At 38.7% G+C, this 15259-nt stretch overlaps 1 protein-coding gene across 1 annotated transcript; it reads left to right on the top strand.

Annotated features, from left to right (window-relative positions):
• Positions 1–2287: 2287 nt before the first annotated feature.
• Dtg (Dpp target gene) lies at positions 2288–14465 on the top strand. The gene is made up of 3 exons (XM_002058687.4): positions 2288–2685; positions 12329–12697; positions 12758–14465. The coding sequence occupies exons 1-3, from the start codon at positions 2514–2516 to the stop codon at positions 14110–14112; spliced, it is 1896 nt and encodes a 631-aa protein (XP_002058723.1). The 5' UTR covers positions 2288–2513; the 3' UTR covers positions 14113–14465.
• Positions 14466–15259: the final 794 nt, after the last annotated feature.

Raw genomic sequence — 15259 nt, 5'->3', positions numbered from 1 at the left:
AACAACAGCAACCGCAGAAAAAAAAATATATAACTACCTAACATATATATGTGTACATGTGTGTGTGTGTACACTCGGAGAAAAACAAAGAGAGTTTTGCTGTAAACTGTCAAGGCTTAAGTATCTTTTCCTTTTTCTAAATCCCAAAATTCCCAAAAACACAACTCAAGAATTTTCTTTTCGAACTTAAACTTTTATTTCTACTATACTAATTCTTTTAATGTCCTTTCTTATAACTAGGCCAAGCCTCATATCTCTAGCATTACTATGTTTATTCAAGACTTAAATATATTTCATTTAAATTAGTATTTCGAGCATGCTTATTTTTCTGAGTGTATAGATGCATCTACAGCTGCATATATATGTAAATAATTTTCCAAAACGAGTCGTCGTCGCCGTCGTCGTCATTGTCGACAGCTTAGCGAGAAGTTTTGTTTGGGCATTCTGTCCGAGCAGGCAGCCCGTCAGTCAATGGACCGGCCTTTCAATCAGTTTGCAGCGTAAGAGAGAGCATCCCCCCACCCTCCCCTCGCCTGTTGCGAGGTAAGCGAACTTGAACAACCGTTGGATGCGACGAAACAGCCCCAATCAGATCATTGATAGAGGTTTGAGCTGGATTCGCCGCGAACCGAACTGTTCGAGCTGTTCGCATTGCAGCTCATCTTCTCAGCTTTTCATGCTTGTCAATTATGATTTCTTCAATTTGCACGTGCCTGATTTTGGGCCACAGATTTGACTCTTGCCAAATGCATTATTTTTGTAATTGTTTTAAGACATATTTTCGTAAGCAATCTGTCATATACATATATATCTATGTGACATATGTGAAGTGTGGCTTATGCGTAGTTTGTCATGTTGCGGTTGCAGTTGTCACTCGCGTATATCTTATATGTATGTTATTCGCCCCTGAGTAGATGTTGTCACTGATAATCCGAATGGATACACAACAAAATTATCTTGTTATCGAATTGACGATAGCAAACTATTGCCATGGGGTTTCTCTTAAGTGTGAATTGCTTGACTGCATCAAATTATTTAATTTTAGATACAAATTTAATTGATATCAAGAACATGAATGTAGAGTTAAAATATATTGTATTGGATAGAAGCAGAACACAATTTTACAAGCTAATTTATTTTAACAAAACAATCTTTTTTGGCTGCACCGAAGACTAAATACCCTTTCATATAAGTGATATAGTTATTTAATAATAAATAGTAAAGGGTAGAAATTTCTTGAAGAAATATCAAGGAATTATTTGTAGACAGACATAAGTGAGAACAAGTTTGATGGATTTGAACTGTCTGATTTAGATCGGATCATAAATATGATGAGTGTGAATAGAGAATACTGCAATGATTCATGACCAAAACTCAAATACTCTCTGCAACTGACATACTCTTGGTTAATACGGAAATCGTTTCGAAATGGATTTAATACTCGTTCTGTGATCATATCATTAACTGTAGTTAAGGCAAATAAATAGGTCCATTCTAGTCGAATCAACAGATATCGTACGACGTCACATTATATATGCATGTATATATATATATATACATATATTTATATACTATGTCGCATGAGCTGAGTTTGTGCCTCACGTGTTTCACATATTTATTGCGTTCGTGTTTGCCTCGACTTTCCATGCTGCAGCTGATGCTCAAGCTTGTTTTTTTTTTTTTAACTATTGTTCCTGCTCTCCTTTGTGTCGGGTTTTCTTTTGTATTGTGTCCCGCAAAGAATACAAGAGGCTCCGGCTGGGGCTGAGTCCGGCCAGAAGTGCGTAACAGCAAATTGGCTACCTACACAGCTGAGTAGGGTTTTCGTCATGATGATGTTGATAATGATGATGATAATGTGAAGTACATTAGCTGAAGTCGGGCGAAAAATGTTCGTACAAATTCGCCCCACGCTCAAGTTTTGCCCAAGGGGCGAATTCTATGGCGCTAGCCACTTGACAGACCAACACAAACAACAAACACACACACACACACACACACACACACACACACACACACACAGTGAGACCCACTCAGAAGCAGCAGAAGCCGTATGCCTGCCAATGCCCTATTATTATCCAAAAGCAAATAAATGCAAGGCAGCTTCGCCCATGTTGATGGATCTGCCAGGCAGTCCGGTATTATAGGGGCAACAGGCAGCAGGCAGCGGGCAGCAGCGCACAGAGACCTACACGACAAGCGTCAGCGTCAGCGTCAGCGTCAGCGTCATCAATATACGACAGAGTCTTGTGTGTGCAGCGGCAACAAAATTCCAGAGCGCACGCGTTCTCAACTTTAGTTCTTTGCGAGTGGCCAACGCGTTCGGTTCGCTGCGTGTACGAAGTTTTAAAGAAAACGTTAAACGGACATAAAAGTGTAAAAAAAAAAAAGAAAACAGAAGAGCAGAAGAAGAACACATATCTCTTCCGCTCTATCTTCGACATACGGTGTGCGTGCTAGCCGGCCAGTTTTATCAAGGAGCAACAAGCTAATCATCAATCACTCAATTCAACATGGCCAACGCTGAGAGCCATCTATCGGGCAGCTGCAAAGCTGTTCCTGCCAGATGTTATAACAGGAACAGGTCACATATCCCCGCATCGCTGTCGCCGTCGTCGCTGCTGTTGTTGTCGCTGCTGCTCGTGACGCTGACAGCGCTGCCCACTTTGTGCTCGGCACTGACTTGTAAGTACTCGTATCAGACACGCCAACTTCATCTTCTTCAGCTTGCAGCTACTTCATCATGCACACACACACACACATACATACATACATATATATAATTAAGTTTTACACGTTAGGTTACTATAAAAAAATATATTTCAATTTATTATTTTCACTTAACGGCTACTTTTGTTGAGTACATTCAGATTTGCTTCCCGAATATGAACTGATTTATCTAACTGTTGCGGTCGCTTAGCAAACTTCGCTTTGAGAGAGTTTGAGTCAAAATTGAGTGAAGTTTGAGCTGCGTCAGCAATTATGCGTGGGATAGTACTCTGATGGGAACATTGACAGTGGCGTGATATTTAGGGTGAATTGTTTATGTCTACCAAAGGGGGACAGTTTGATCTTGACCAATGTCGATGTTATCACCAGGCTCTTTGTTTACAATATTAGAAATGTTTATAATTGTGCTTATGCTTATGTGCTAAGATATGTTAAAGGGTGGGTGCGACTATGGATATGTCACTCCCCCAACCATTAGAAAAGTGCCTGTCCTCAGGTGTTTAAGTTTGGATATAGTGTAACATTTTCTTCTTTTACAATTGGTATATCTCCTATTATTGTAGGTGTTTCTTCTACTTTGGGTTTTTTATATTTTATAATTAATTTCTTAGGTATGCTTTTGAACTTATATGTCAAATACAGTGTTAAACTTATTAATATGATTACAAATATGGTTATTGTAATTATCTGGAATACATTGTTAAATTTTGTATGTGCATTTATAATTTGTTTCGTTTGTACAAACGAAAGTGGTTCTAATTTTATAACATCATTGCTTACGTAAATGCTTTGAGTATAATCTAACATATTGTTTGAAATTGAAATTTCATTAATTTGCAATGAACAATTAAAGATTTTTATTATATTGTTTCCTTCTATTGTTATTTCGTTATTTATACAATTATGGTTTAATATAGTTTTTGGTAAATTCCAAGTTAAAATTATATTTGGTTCTATGTAGTTGATTTGAAAATTTTGCAAAATTTTAGTATAACTACATTCTGATGTTATTTGGTTTAAAATTCCTGTTAAACATTCATTATTAATTAATTTTTTTGTTTCTCTGCTATAAACTTTTTTATCTTGGGTAAAATATTTTTCATGAGCTATTTCTGTCAAAATATTATTATTTTCATCCGGGTATGGAATTATTTCGAATACCGGGCTTTTTATTATTTCTCGAGGAATATGGGATATTATCAGTATTTCGTTTGTATCTGATTTAAACCAAGTGGAAGTTTTTGTATTCAACAATTTCTCAGAATTAACATGCAACAAATAGTCATGTTTTAGTAATTTTGGGTTAAAAATTCCTAATCTTGTGAGCTGCATTCCCATCTCAATGTCTTCTATATATTCTGTAAAGTGTTGTAAGTTAAATATAAGGATATCTAATTTCTTTCCTTTTTGTTTCTCTTGATCTAGTTCGTTCATGATTTCTATTCCTTTGTTTATAGCTTCTATTATGTAATTTAATTCGTTAACCTGAACGCTGTTTTCTGCTAAGTTGCTTATTTTTTGTTCAATTTCTGCTTTGTCTTCTTGATTTAATGTTCCAAATAAGTATTTATATGCTGTTCCTACTATGTTAACTAAACCTCTTTTGCTACGTTTGGCTATTTTTAAGCCGTTTATTTCTCTGTTTAATTTCTCTACTAGGTATTCGATTTGTATAAGGTTATTGATTATTCTTTACTTTGTTCAATTAAATTGTTAAAAGTTTCTTCGGTTTTTGTTATATTAACCGTTAAACAGTGGAATTCGTAATCTGTCGGAATGTCTATGGTTCCTGTTTTAAATATGAGATATCCGTTATGGGCTTTGATAGGATTAATTTCAATACTCTGTGCATTTATATGGTTTACAGTTATTGATAGTAATATTATAATAATTAATTTAAGCTGGTGCTTGTATGTTTTGATCGCTGTCTGTTGTTGACCTGTAATTGTTATATTTGCTTTGATTAGTCTTCTTTTTCTTTTTGAATTTGGTTTTGTAATGTGTTATTTTCCTGCCTCTGTTAGTTTCCTCAAAATGTTTGTCGTCGATTTGTCTTAGTTCTGTTTTCTTGAACGGGGTTGTCGTCTTTGATTTAACTAACGGTGAGTGTTTGTATCTAGTGTCAATTTCATAATTTGTTCGTTTTTTGTTGAGGTTATTTATTAGTTTTTCTTTATTAGCTTGAGTGTCATACTCTGGTGTACCTGCATATATGAATATGTCCGCTGGTGTTCTGTTAGTCGTTTTGTGCTTTGTTTTATGATTGTACGTGTAGAGTATAGTTTCAAATTTTGTAAGTTTATTTTCGACGTCTGAGTCGCTGTTAATGATTCTTAGTTTTTCGTTAACTGTCTTATGAAATCGTTCTACGTCGGATATACCATTTTTACTAGTGGTTATATTAATATTTACTGCTTCTGATTTTAGCCATAATTGTAAAGCTGTGCACATAAAAGCTGAGTCTTTGTCTGCCTTTATTTCGATGGGTTTACCCATTTGGTTGAACACTTGTAATATAGCTCGTTTGGTTTCTAGCCAGTCTCTACTTTTTATTTCTATTAATGATGCAAATTTTGAATAGATATCAATGCAAGATAAAAATTGTTTATCTCCTACTATGTAAAAATCCATTACATATTTTTCTCGGATATTAGCGATTTCCGGAGTTATTTCGAAAGTTAATTTTGTATCTCTGTGTTCTGTTTTTGCGATGTTGCAAATCTCACATTCATTTATTAGATTTTGAATTAAATTTTGATAATCTGGGAAATAGTGGGTTTCTTTGAACCAATTGATAGTTTTTTCAATTCCTGGATGTAATAATTCTTTGTGCTTTTTTAATATTAATTCTTTGAATTCTGCATATGTTTGAAGGTCTATTAATTTTGTACTAGTTTTCATTGCCTTTGTTGAATTATTCGGACTTATTATTTCTAAGTAGGCTTCTTGAAAAATTGGAAAATCTGCTTCGTTGTGGAAGTATAGCACACTTTTCTTTGTGCATAAGTATTCTTTTATTAATTCTTTGGCATGCGTATTAGTCATGTCTTTGTACGTAATTTTTATGTTGGTTTTGTGAAAGTAATTCGTAACTTTTGTTTCGTTCTCGGTTCCTTTTTCAAATTCTATTTGTCGATTATAATAATTAAGTGGTCTTTCTGTGATTTGTAAATGGTTACTGTTGTCTTCTTGAGCACTATGTATTGTTGCTCTTGTGCTAATTGTATCTTCGCCTAAGAAGTTTTCGTTTAATTGAATTCTGGACAGAGCATCTGCCACATAATTTTCTTTTCCTGGGACGTATTTAATTTGGAAATCAAACTCATTTAGCTTGATCTTCCACCTTTGTAATTTCATGTTAGGTTCTTTCATATTATTTAACCAGACGAGTGGTCTGTGATCACTAAGGATTTGAAATTGTCGACCAAAAAGATAGGACCTAAAGTATTTAGTGGCCCAAACGATTGCTAATAATTCTTTTTCAATCGTTGAATAATTTAACTCATGCTCGTTGAGAGTTCTACTTGCATAGCATATAGGCTTATGCTCTTGCGAAAGGACGGCCCCTATTGCCATATTACTTGCGTCTGTAGTTAATGAAAATGGTTTTTCGAAGTTAGGGTATATTAAAATTGGGTCGGATGTTATGAGTACTTTTAGCTTTTCAAACGCTAGTTCGTAGTCTCTGTCTTTTATATTGATTTTTGCTCCCTTTTTTAATTTAAGTGTTAATGGTTTTACTATATTAGCGAAATTTGGTATAAATTTCCTATAGAAACCACATAATCCTAGAAATGATTTAATTTCTTTTGGGGTTTTTGGAATTGGGAATTTGACAATTGCTTGTATCTTGTTGGGATTTGGTTTTATACCCTCAGTTGTGATGATGTGACCGAGAAATTCAGTTTCTTTTCTCATAAACTCGCATTTATCCAACTGTAGTTTTAAGTTAGCTTCTCTAAGCTTCTTAAATACCTTTTGTAGCGACAAAATGTGTTCCTCCAATGAAGTGGAAAAAATAATAATGTCGTCTAAGTAGACCAGACAATCTTTAAAAATTAAATCTTCTAAGAGATTGTTCATACAACGTTGGAACGTTGCAGGTGCATTCTTAAGACCAAATGGCATGCGAGTGTACTCGTAATGGCCATGTTTAGTCGAAAATGCGGTCTTGGGTATTGAACCAGGATCCATTTGGATTTGGTGGAAGCCTTTGGCTAGATCAATGGTTGTGAAATATTGACATTTTCCAAGTTTGTCTAATATTTCATCCATGATCGGGATAGGGTATTTATCATTAATAGTTAGTTCATTGAGATTGCGGTAATCTATGACTAACCGGAACTTTTGCTTTCCAGATGCATCGTTTTTCTTTGGAACGATTATTACTGGTGAGCAGTAAGGGGATTTGGATTTACGTATGATATTTTGTTTTATCATATCGCTTATTTGTTTATTTACTTCCTCATCGTATATTTGAGGATATTTGTATGGACGCTTGTAAATTGGGTCCTCATGTTTTGTTAGAATTTTGTGTTTAATTGTACTAGTGAAAGTCAAATTGTCACCTTCATGGTACTGGATATCACGAAATTCATGTAAAACTTTTTTTATTTTTTCTTTTTCTTCTGAGTTTAGGTGCTCTAGCCTAAACTCATTGTTTTCTATTAATTCATTATTAATAGCGAAGTTAAATGGTCTGTCCTCTGTTGAGGGTGGATCAAGGCACTCTTGTGCGGTCATGTCCTCTTCGACCTCTTCGTCGTTATATCTAAAACAAAAGTTAAATTCTCCTAAGGTTACGGATCCTTGTGCATAGTCTATTTTTGCTTGACATGCCTCAAGGTATTCTCTCCCAATCAGAACATCATAATGCTCTGAGAAGTCGTGAATATAGAATTTTTGTTTGCTCGGACAAATTTTGCTTGCTCCTAATCGTATACTTTGTTTTAATTCAATAACACCATTTATGGTGTGAACCTTTAATGTTTCGTTGTAAACTGGAAAATTTAAGCGGTTTGTTTTCATTAGATTTATGGTTGAACCTGTGTCGATGACACATTTTAGAACTTCGTCATTCATAATCAATTTTATGAATGGATTTCTTCTGTTTGTTCCGAGGCTTGCTGATGAAAATTTTCGGATGTATCCATTTTCATCTGCCCACTGTTACTATCTCTTTGACGTTTAGTCGGAGGGTTTGGTGCATTCAAGCGTGAATGGGACTGATTTTGGTAGTTTAAGGGATTTTGGTATCTACCTTGACTTAATTTCTGTTGGAACTCGTGGTGAGCTTTCTGATTGTCTTCGGACTTATTATGCTGTTTATTTTGTGCGTGATAACTCTGATTCGTGTTGGAATAGCCACTTGAAATGGTGGTTGGGTTAGCATTTTGCTGATAATTTCCCATGTTCCTACGATTGTTATTTGGATTTCCCTGAACATTATTATTTTTAGGTTTTTCAGTAACGCTATTTTCATATAATCCCTCTCTTTGAGCTACTTGCTTTAGTTTTTGTGTCGACGTAATGTCGTGTCTGGCTAACATCATGAAAAGCCTATCTGGTAATTTTTTTGTAATAACATCTTTGATTGTGTTATTCATAGCATTTGTATAAAGGGTTGTATTGCTAGGTATATTTTCTAGTGCTAACTTATTTAAAATAACAAAAGATTTATTCTCGAGCTCCTCGATGAACTTACGGACGTTTCCTTGGTAATTCGTGTTGTATAAGCGTCGAAGGAGTTCTTCAAATGGTGTCTGCACTTTGTATTCTTCAATCAATGCGTTTCTCAGCTCCTGCCAAGTGTTGGCTGCTGTCCTTTGTGATATTCTCTGAGCATCTCCTGTGACTTGCAATTCGATGGCTCCGTATAAGATGCTATGTTGTCTAACATCTCGGGTTGGATACAGGTGTAGGATGTAATCTATCCTTTTAATGAAGGCGTTTAGTTGATCCGTTGATCCGTCAAAGCTTGGCACCTGTCTAAGTTGTGAAAGGGCCTGGTTGAGGTGTTGTTCTGATAATTCCATTGTCATCTTGGTGTAATACACTTTTTTTTGAATAGTTTTGAGTTTGTAGGTTTGAACTTTATTGTTCTTTGATTTTGCACTTTTATTTTAAGTTAAAGTTTGTGATGGATTATTGTGTAAATGTTTTTTTTTTTTTTTGTGTGTGTGTCTTAAAAAGACTCAGTAATAACGTATTGCAGGGATCAAACGATATGCAAAGCCAGTCGTTATTAACTGTAGTAGCTTTATTGCCCAAAGGGTCAATATTATTAAGCTACTAATGACCCGAAGGTTCTTGTGCGGATACGTATTCGAGAAAATTTTTATTACACTCCGACAACACTTTCGGTCGCGATTGTGCGTTAGATCTGGGAATTAATTATCCTTTAGCGATCTTTAATTTTTTCCGACGTATCCTACCGGCTGCGCCAATTAAGTTTTACACGTTAGGTTACTATAAAAAAATATATTTCAATTTATTATTTTCACTTAACGGCTACTTTTGTTGAGTACATTCAGATTTGCTTCCCGAATATGAACTGATTTATCTAACTGTTGCGGTCGCTTAGCAAACTTCGCTTTGAGAGAGTTTGAGTCAAAATTGAGTGAAGTTTGAGCTGCGTCAGCAATTATGCGTGGGATAGTACTCTGATGGGAACATTGACAGTGGCGTGATATTTAGGGTGAATTGTTTATGTCTACCAAAGGGGGACAGTTTGATCTTGACCAATGTCGATGTTATCACCAGGCTCTTTGTTTACAATATTAGAAATGTTTATAATTGTGCTTATGCTTATGTGCTAAGATATGTTAAAGGGTGGGTGCGACTATGGATATGTCACTATATATATATCTTTTGCTGTTGGCGTAATAAAGTTGTTGTTGTTGTTGGGATCGCTGCTGCGGCTGCATTTTCTTTGGCTTTTGTTGCTGGCATAATCCAAAAGATGCATTTCGCGTAATTATGCCACGGAAGAGGCGCCGCCAAAAGCCGCAACGAAATCTGCGACTTGGGTGTCATAAAATGGCGCCCCCCCCCCTCCCATTGCAAACCAAGCCAAACGCTTAAACAGCGTGCGAAAGTTCAATAATGTTTAGTAACATGGCAATTGAGGGGGTCGCCGAGCGAGTTCAACTCGCGCGATAAAACGCAGATAAACAACAGGAGCGGTTCAGGCAATTGCGTTTGATTGAGCGCATTCGGAAGGGGAGCGAACATTGTCTCTTATACGTATAAGACATGCGAGTGGGTGCAACGAACTTGCTGGAAATAACATACATATATGTTATATAAGGACTTTTTAGGGCCCGGCCCGATATACAGTTTGAGGGGCATCGGGAACAGTCCGATAGAAAAAAAGCAGCGCTCGAAAAAAATGAATTGACAGAAGCTTCTGGCAGCCGCCGTCGCGCCGAACAATAGAATCAAACTCAATGAACACGTTAAACGATTTAATACAAAATTGCGCTTTTCGGGCAGACAGATATATGTAACATACATACAGACATGCACATATGATGGCAGTATGAAGGGTATGACTATGCTAATTATTATTGTTATGCCTAATATTATAAGACTTTTCTGGACAGCCGCAACTTGTATGACCTTCAGCTAAGGTAATACTACATCCATTCGGTTTCCGGAAATTTCGTAGCCGTAGCCATTGCCTTGTTATTCAGTTGCCCAAATATAATCGCACATAATTTTCGATAATTTAAACATATTAAAGCCAGTGCGCTTAACGCAATGAAGCAATTCAGACAATTGATATTAGTCCAGTGCGTAGGGAGCGTGGACAACTACGCAACCCACTTTCAAAGCCCACGTACATATCTATTCTCTTATACACACACACACACACACACACATACATACACATATAGCTCAGCTTGCCCTCTGTTAGTCATTCGATTTAATTGTACTTAGATTTCTCTCACTTCCTTTTGCGGGCTATTCGGAGAAAAAGTCCAGCCTGGCGTATAAGTACTTGATAATGCTGAAAAGCCAAGTCAATAACCGATATGCTGTTATATTGTTATGCAGTTCGCAAGGGGAAATTCTTTTTCATATGCATAAAAATTACAATTTTCCTAAGAACTAACGGAATTTCAACGGAAGTGAAACATATTTTTTTTTTTTTTGCAAAAGTTAACTTTTAATTTTGAATCGATGCGTCACAATTGGTTTCTTTTGGAGGGAATTTGTTTTAGGGGCAAGAATCAAGGTGGGATATTAAAAGGATTTTACTGTCATATAAAAATATAATTAGTGAAAGAATGGAAAATAATCAACAGGAAATTAATGTCTTTCACAATTATTAGAGCTATTATATTGTAAGATTATTAGAACTTATAAATAATCTATGTAAATCGTATCTAAACGACATATTTCATGTTTTCCACATTCAAATATTGAAACATATGTTTTCTACGAATGTTTTACCACCTCAAGAACATGCCACACAACATGAGGCCAGCTCGATACGCACACAAAGATAATTTCCTAACACACACACACACACACACACACACACGCATGTAGACTGGAACGGGCAGATGATACTGCTCCGGTTTGGGTAACTGCAGCCGCAGCAGCCGCAGCAGCCGCAGCAGCGGGCGGTGCAGCAGGCACCAAAATCGATTTCTTTTATTTTCTGTAAATGCCATTTCATTTGGGCTTGAATTTGTCTTTGTTTTTGTTTGTGCCGCATGCTTTGTCCCATTTTAAGACATTTAGACACTTCGTTCTGCTGCTGCTTCTTGTTGTTCTTATTTTTGTAGCGAGCGTTCCCAAAGGGATTCGAGTGGATGCGGCATAGAAATGGTCATTGAGCCCGCCGTCGATGCATATCTCATGCAGGGCAGCAGATAACTAATTTCCAACTTCCACGAATGCAGTTGCCAATGCATGCGTGTGTGTGTGCATGTGTGTGTGTGTGTGTGTGTGTGTGTGTCGGGAGAGAACAATCGACTCATAAATAAAGCAGCTACTTTGGGCGACAGCCTGATGGAAGGGGGCGACTGCCTGTTCTCCTTGCTTTGTTTATTGTGCTACTAATTTGGGATTCCTCGGGCTGTTGTTGTTGCTGTTGTTGTCATATGTGTGTTTGGAATTTTAATCGCTGCATCGTGGACACTTGGACGCATTTTGAGTTATGAGGCGCGGGCGAGTATTTGGGTTGCGGCGCGTTCGTGACGTCGACATGGACATATCTAGATACTAGAGCTGCATTGGAAAGGGGGAAGACATTTCTGAAATGGAAATGTGTGAGAAAATGTGCGTCGCTGATGACGGCGATAATGGCACACACACACACACACATGTTGGGCTTGGCTGGATGTCGTGATCGTAAAATAACAATCGAGCAGTTATATTAGTTTACGATTTGGTTAAATGGCATGTTTATCAAGTTTGTTGCGTCTGAGCTATTAATAAAATGCATATGAAAATGCATTTCGTGCATTGTTTAATTGATTTTTGGATCATTAGTGCAGAGAAAGTCGAATTGTTACTATAACTATAACTTTTTAGATCAACTTAATTGAAGTAAATCTAATTTATTGAAATTCAATTTAATGTTTAGCCGAGTCAACAACCCTGCCGTCAGTGGACGCTGAGGAAGTCACCACGCTAAACCCACCACAGCAGCCAGTGAACGAAGCCCATGTTGAGCCAACTGTTGCCGCTGTTGGCAACGAAACGAACGTTCGGCTCGAGCCCGAGCCCGAGCCCGAGCCCGAAGAGACGGCTGCTGCCGAAGTTGCCGATGAATTTGCCCACACCAGCTTCGTGGCGCTGGGCGGCGAGGGACTGGAGCAGGGCATACGCAATGCGGTGAAGAGCGAGGTGGAGTCGGAAATCGAAGCAGATGCCTCTGGTCTGGTGGAAACGCTGCAGGTTGACCACAAAGAGGACGAGCACAAGACAACAAGCAACAACGAGGAGCAAACAGGTGGGTTAACGCTTGGAATAAGCCGTGGTGTATTGGTGCTCAAAGGCGTATACTTTCCAGATGCAGCTCAAGGTGTACGTGAGCCGAAAACTCTGGCAACGGATGTGGAGAAGATTGAGGACAGCGACAAGCTTGAGGAGAAACAGAAAGTGTCCGAACTTGAGGCCGTAAAGAAGGTTGAATCAACTGAGATCGACTCCGAGTCGGATAGTACTCAAGAGTCTGTGGAAGCTAAGGAACCAGAGAATGCCCTGAAGTCGAACACACTAGTTGACAGCTCTCCGGCGGAGATCAATCCGGTGGCAGCAGAGAGCCGACCGCTGCCCAGTGTGACCAGCGATTTGGTGGCCGTGATCTTCGATGAGAATCGCGCGATTACCGAGCAGCCCATAACGAAAACGAACCTGTTAGCCCTGGAGCGGGAGCACGAGGAATTCCGCGAAGTGGAAACAACGCCACAGCCCACATTCGAAGTGCCCAAGCATCAGGTGACCAAAAAGCAAGGTGTCGAGGACCTGCTGCCCGAGGAGAATGCCGAAAAACAGGCTGAGCCGCAGTCAGCACCGGAATTGGAAGTGCAACAAGCTGAGAATGGCAGAGACGAGCGCAATCTGGAGACTGCAGCGGAGAGCACAACGGAAGCATCCGCTCAAGATCAGCTGAAAGATTTGGCTGTAGAACCCGCAGCTTCGAGCACCGCCGAACCGGATTATGTGGCGCCAACGGAGGCAACGCCGGAGCAGGCTGCCCAACCCGTTGTGACCCTGCCGGAGGAAACTTTGACGCCCGCGGAAGGCGAGCCAGATCAGTCGGAAGATGAAGAGAAACCCGATCTGAAGGAGTCAAGTGGAGGCGAGTCAAGCTCTGTCAGCTCCACGGCTTCGCCGACAAGATCTGAAACGGTTAAGGCTGATGAATCTGTCGAGGATGATAGCGGAGATGAGAGCGATGCCGAGAAGGCTGAATCGGAGACGGAGCAAGGCGCTGTCGAGCCCGCTGACAAGGACTCCTCCGAGGAGTCCGAGGAGCTGTCGGCAGATGAGCCGAAGGCCCGAGCCGAGGACAGCACCGCAACGCCGCTCGTCTCCTATCCGCCGCACAATGCGGGCCAGACGTTTGTCAGCAATCTGGCCGACGAGCGCAGCGCCCATCTCTCGCTGGCGTCCAGCAGCCGCTCCACGCTGATCATTGCACTGTGCTCCGGCACCGCCGTGCTCTTCATTGTCATCTCGCTGGTCATATTCGTGTTGTCGTTCCAACGCCAGCACGGCACACTGGACATCGAGATGCAGGAGCAGCGTTTGGGCAAGGACGATCTGGACCAGGAGGATGCGCAGATGAAGCTGCTCGATGTGGAGCTGTCGCCGCCCGTTATCATTGCCATGGGCAACGAGGAGACCGACGAATGTCTCTAGACCTACCGCCCGGAACGCTTCTACGGCGCATTGTAAATACTTTATAACATTGAGATTGCGTTTTACTTCTTTTTTTTTTAAGCGAAGCAGCACGGAATCCTCGCGCTAGCTTCTTCAACTGGTTGTTAAACTTTCGACTCCAAATTATGCGTAGAATATCAACATAAAAAAAGAAAAACGAATAAAAAACATTTGCCATATTGTTTAATCTTAAGTGAATACTTTTCTCTAAGTTTTGCCCCGTTCAAGAAAACTCGAGCAATTATTTATCACTAGGACTTTGATCTAGATTTAAGCACAGTTTTAATGCGACTCTGATTGCGAGTCAGAATAAATAACATATTATCAACTAATTCAGAAGTAAGAGAAACTTATTTTAGTCTTAACAAAGCTTCTATATCAAAAATCTATGCTCAAAATTGAAGGTCTCCAGTTATTATAAGAGTACTTGAAGTTTTGTGGAGAAAAGCATATGAGATCATTTGGATCATCCACATAAAAGATATCCTTGCAGTTCACGATTCGAAATACAAATTCAGTTCATTTTAACTTTCAGCCTGAAAGTAGGCAACGAATTTTACGTCACACAGAGCGATTTTATGTTGTAATACCGTCTATAAAGTCTATTTATTAACACATATTAGATACTATTTATGTTTTTTTAAGTCCTTCTGGTTATTACATTAAAATATTATCCTAGAAACGGAGAGCTTAGGAAATATATTTTTATATTTTTAAAGGTAACGAATCAATAGAGCTTACATTAAGTTAACCAATCGCTTGAAAATGTTAACTTACTAACTTTTAAATTGTCCCAAAGTGTGTCATTTTTGATACATTTCAACTAAGGCTTCAAAAAAATACCCTTACATATATTAATATTAAATATTCTGTAATGCCTAATAAGGAAAATCAGAATCAGAATCCATGAAAGCTCACGGAGGTCAACCAGAAATGATTTAAAGCTTTGCCACATTCAAATATCAGACAGCGCAATTTATGGCATTAGTGCAACTAATTGCATTGAATAATCAACTTTGACGAGGCGGCGCATCAAAGGCCTCTTTTAATTAACTGACAAATGAGAGCAAGATCTATTGAACGGCGCGACAGAGAATGCGAGAGAGAAAGCTCGAGAGCAGCAACA

The sequence above is a fragment of the Drosophila virilis genome, chromosome 2 (assembly GCF_030788295.1).
Source record: "Drosophila virilis strain 15010-1051.87 chromosome 2, Dvir_AGI_RSII-ME, whole genome shotgun sequence".
In the NCBI taxonomy this organism is placed as follows: Eukaryota; Metazoa; Arthropoda; class Insecta; order Diptera; family Drosophilidae; genus Drosophila; species Drosophila virilis.
The sequence above is the reverse complement of the archived record's forward strand: the minus strand, read 5'-3'. Positions and strand labels throughout refer to the sequence as shown.

Bases quoted from the DNA above. Each gene is read 5' to 3' on its own strand.
- Dtg (XM_002058687.4), top strand. From the start codon at position 2,514: ATGGCCAACGCTGAGAGCCATCTATCGGGCAGCTGCAAAGCTGTTCCT. The intron at 2,686-12,328 runs GTAAGTACTCGT...TTTAATGTTTAG, and splicing joins TTTGTGCTCGGCACTGACTT to CCGAGTCAACAACCCTGCCG. The intron at 12,698-12,757 runs GTGGGTTAACGC...TATACTTTCCAG, and splicing joins CAACAACGAGGAGCAAACAG to ATGCAGCTCAAGGTGTACGT.